Source organism: Austrofundulus limnaeus, unplaced genomic scaffold, assembly GCF_001266775.1.
Source record: "Austrofundulus limnaeus strain Quisiro unplaced genomic scaffold, Austrofundulus_limnaeus-1.0 Scaffold2085, whole genome shotgun sequence".
NCBI classification, from domain to species: domain Eukaryota; kingdom Metazoa; phylum Chordata; class Actinopteri; order Cyprinodontiformes; family Rivulidae; genus Austrofundulus; species Austrofundulus limnaeus.
The window spans coordinates 1-4,582 of record NW_013954487.1 but is presented as its reverse complement, the minus strand read 5'-3'; the positions used below and the strand labels follow the sequence as shown (position 1 = coordinate 4,582).

Genomic DNA, 4,582 nt, shown 5'->3' with positions numbered 1-4,582 from the left:
TGTGTGTGTGTGTGTGTGTGTGTGTGTGTGTGTGTGTGTGTGTGTGTGTGTGTGTGTGTGTGTGTGTGTGTGTGTTTTCTACAGGTAACCCGGCGAGCTCAGCGCTCCCAGACCGCCCTGCAGGCCCAGATAACTCGTCTGTCCCAGGACAAAAGGAGGCTCCAGGAGGAGATGGCGGCTCTGTTGGCCCAGAGAGAGGAGCTGGAGAGAAAGTGCTTGGATTACAGGAAAGAGCAGGCTGACATCCTGCCTCGTCTGGAGGAGACCAAATGGGAGGTGAGACAGGAAGTCTTTGTGCTTGACCGGTTTCAAGAAAGAATTTCAAACCTGCATCCAGCTGGGCTACATAGGTGAGCCGGTGGGATAAAGGTGTGCAGGAAGTTGACTTTGTTTGTTAGTGAATGAGATAAAAAGCTTAAAAAAAATCTTGTTTTGTCAGTTAACGAATAAGGAAAGCCTTTTCCAACCACGGCCCTGCACACGTGCTCTTTATGTGACAGGTGTGTCAGAAGGCTGGCGAGATCTCCCTGCTGAAGCAGCAGCTGAGGGAGAGCCAGGCCGAGGTGACGCAGCGAGCGGGAGAAATGGTGGCCTTGAGAGGCCAGCTGAAGGAGCTCAACGCCCAGCTGAGGGAGCGGGAGGAGGTCATGCTGGGCCTGAAAGACTCCTACAGCACAAAGTGTCTGGAGCTGGAGAAGTGTGAAGGAGAGCTGAGGAGGACCCTGTCTGAGGTGGGAAAAAAAGCCAACAAATCACCAATTAAACAAACAACAATTTGAGTTTAAGCGAGATTTTATTGAGCGAATGCCTTGTCTTGCTAAATAAACAGCAAAAATGATAGAAATTCAAAATCAGTATCATGTTGAAAGCTGTTTCATCAGAGCCTGAAATTGTTATATGAAATGTTTGAGTCTGCGTTTCTCTCTGCAGGTGTCCGTCCTGAGGGAGAAGTTGGGAGTGTTCGAGGCAGAGGTGCTGAGTTTAAAGCGTGCTCTGAGTGAAGTAAGTCGAGGCGCTGAAGTTGTAGTGGGCCCTAACTTAGCTGCAGTGGGGCTGCTGCCCCCCTGGGGAACGGTCCACTGCCCGCGAATCCCAGCGGAGCCCCCCAGCAACTCGCTCACCCCCACGTCCGACACCTTGCTCAGCCTCCAGAGCGATGAAGCCAAAGCCCAAAGGCAGGAGGCTCAGAGGCAGGAGAGGCAGCAGCGCGAAGAAGCCCAGTGGCGTGACGTGCAGCAGCGGCAGGACGCCCACGCGCAGCAGGACCTCCAGATGCGGTCAGACCCGCAGCTCCGCCAGGAGGCCCAGCTTCGGCAGGAGGCCCACCTCCGCCACGAGGCCCAAATCCGCCAAGAGGCTCAGCTGCGTCAAGAAGCGCAGCTCCGTCAGGAGGCCCAGCTCCGCCACGAGGTTCAAATGCGCCAGGAGGCCCAGCTCCGCCACGAGGCTCAACTCTGCCAGGACGCGCAGCTGCGCCAGGAGGCCCATCAGCCACAGCGGGGTCCGGAGGGTCACTGGGATGAAGCGGGGGAGCTGCGCAGGCAGCTGGAACAGCTTCAGGCTGCTTTACGTCTGGAGAGGCAGCAGCGGGAACGCCAGGCCCTGAACTTCGACCAGGAGCGGCACACCTGGCAGGATGAGAAGGAACGAGTTCTGAAGTATCAGGCACAGCTGCAGCTCAGCTACGTGGAGACCCTGCAGAAGAACCAGGCTCTGGAGAAACGTATGAGTCAGCTGGGAGCCAAACAAACCTCAACCTGCACCACTGCTATCACCACCATTACCACGTCCCCCACTTCTTCTAACTCCCCACCTCCTCCACCGGCCCTGTCACCTCTCTCTCCTCAGCTGCCTTCTCTCTCTGGTCCTCCTTCTCTCTCTGGTCCTCCTTCTCTCTCTGGTCCTCCTTCCCTCTCTGGTCCTTCTTCCCTTTCTGGTCCTCCTCTCCTCTCTGGTCCACCTTCCCTCTCTGGTCCTCCTCTCCTCTCTGGTCCACCTTCCCTCTCTGGTCCTCCTCTCCTCTCTGGTCCACCTTCCCTCTCTGGTCCTCCTCTCATCTCTGGTCCTCCTCTCCTCTCTGGTCCTCCTCTCATCTCTGGTCCTCCTCTCCTCTCTGGTCCTCCCTCCCTCTCTGGTCCTCCACCTCTTTCTGGTCCTCCTTCCCTCTCGGGTCCTCCTCACCTCTCTGGTCCTCCTTCCCTCTCTGGTCCTCCCTCCCTCTCTGGTCCTCCACCGCTTTCTGGTCCTCCTTCCCTCTCGGGTCCTCRCCCTCCTCTCTCCGGCCCTCCTTCCCTCTCCGGCCCCATCGCCCTCACCCTCTCCCCTCCATGCGAAGACCAAAAGGGCCCTCCATCCCTCCACCAGCTCGCCCCTCCCTGGGCCGGACCATCTCGCCTGGAGAGGATCGAGTCAACYGAGATTTAGAGGCAGTTTTTGTGAAACTTCTGCTCCGTTTCTCTGCCCTCCAATCCAAAAACATTTCAACAGAAACACACACAAAAAAAAGAGGCTAAAATAAGATCGTTTCACTACTTCTTCTACTATAAAACTAAAAACAAATCTGAACAGGAAGCTGAACTGCACTGTTCATTATCACAACCTTTTTTTTATTTTTGCACACTAATACATCAAATCAATTTGTCACACTGATCAGTGACAGAAGACAAAATAATTGGAAAAAAAACCTCACAGTATTACACACATTTAAAGCCCATGTTAGAAAGTGAAACAAGACAATCAGGGATCTTGTCAGAATCGATCAATGAGAACACGTTGTGGTTTTTATTCATTGTAAGTCTGTGTCACTGGTTATGTAAAAGTAGACTTAGTGATCAGAGTGTGACGTTACCTTACATTTCTGGCCAGAGAGCGCCTTACTCCATTCTTTCCAACACGAGTAAGAGAAAAACTAACTAATGTTGGGAATTGATGGGGGGAAAAAAAGAATATATGTATATCAAGAGCGTGATTATTTATTTTCAGTGCTTTAAAAGGAGCAAACCAGCTACACAACACTATTACACAAGGCTGGACTAGTTCTTTGAAATCTCAGCAGATGTTGACCTTAAAGGTCACACAAACACACACACACACACCAACACACAGAGCGACGTTTCATGCACAGGGTCCGCTGTGCATGACCCGTTCAAATAACAAAGAACCAAGAGAGTTTATATTTTCTACAAACTGAATTTAAAAAAAGCAGGTAATCAGCGCCAACAGAAAACATTTTTTGGATGCAAGAGAACTCGACTCATTTCAGATTCTCTGCCGTGACTAAAAAATGAACGCTAGGGGTCAGCGGAGAGCTTTCACGGAGCCCTGACCACCACATCCCTGCTGGACTGCAACGTGAATGCGCACACACAATTTGAATTTAGATATTATGATAATTGTGTTATTGTGCATTTGCAACCAAAAAATAATTTTAAAAAATCAAAGAAAAGTGCAGTCAGTCACCCCAAAGGGAACGTTTTTATAGAATGTATGATATTCAAGCAGAAAGAAAAACCTATTATAGTTATAGATTGTAAATGTGTGTGTGTGTGTGTGTGAGAGAGAGAGATAGTGTGTGTGCATGTGTGTATCCATATTAAAAAGCATCAGCTTATGAGATTGAGGATAGAGGGACTAGTGGCAATAGAAGTGGAGATGCATTAAGATAAAAGGGATCTTCTTTTACATCAAAGCTTGTGAAGGCTGACATTTTAAACCAAGGATGTGTGTATGTATATTGGGGAAACAAAAAAAAAACTTTTTACTTTCTTCTGTATATTTCATGTACACAAAGCAGGGGAGACGGAAGCTGGAAGCAAATATCTGAGAAGTGGAGCATTTTGAAGGAGAACGTTCAGGCTAAGAAGTGCACTACGTCATGTTCAACACACAAGTTCTGATGTACAGTAGAGTCCGATGTGAATATCATGGCTTTTATAACTGTTGTTTATGCCAGCATTAAGAAGATGTTGCTCAAGAATATTAACTTATCTCTAAGGTAGTATTATCATCTTTATTAGTTATTATATTATGGTGAACTGACAGATAAAATATGTGCCATTTGAGCTTTCCTTTACGTGTTTCTTTTTTTTAATCTGTGTAGCTATGGCCGGCATTGGCTGACCATAATAGTGCAATCATAGCAATCTTGTCCAAAAAATAAAAATAAGCCAAAAAAAAAAAAGACAATGTTACTTTTGATGTGAGTGATGTAGTTAAAGTGTTGCATTGTTTAGAAATGCTTCAGATTTTATACATGTTTAAAAAGATATTGTTTGCATTTATGTTACTAGTACTGCTCTGGCTTGATTAAAACAACTCATTTGTTCAAATTCAGATGAACTAATAAAGATATGTGAAGAATTCAGCAGCGTTTTGTCTGAGATGAAGCTCTTTTGATAATAAGACTAGTGAAAACATTTGAAGCATTCAAAAAAATGTGAAATATTTGTAAATAGAAAATGCACAAATGCACGCACAAACCATGCAACAACAAAAACTATTACTTCTGACCGAGCAAAAAACTACTTTGACTGATATATAAATATATATATGTGTATATATACAGTATATATAAGATCATTGC

The 4,582-nt window shown here is 47.0% G+C and overlaps 1 protein-coding gene across 1 annotated transcript; it reads left to right on the top strand.

Moving 5' to 3' along the window:
- Positions 1-84: 84 nt before the first annotated feature.
- On the top strand, positions 85-2,424 carry LOC106537014 (leucine zipper putative tumor suppressor 3; the record flags this gene model as incomplete). Its single annotated transcript, XM_014034377.1, is given in 3 exon segments — positions 85-276; positions 501-731; positions 931-2,424. Coding segments are annotated over 3 exon segments (1,917 nt in total), but the record flags the coding sequence as incomplete, so codon positions are not given.
- Positions 2,425-4,582: the final 2,158 nt, after the last annotated feature.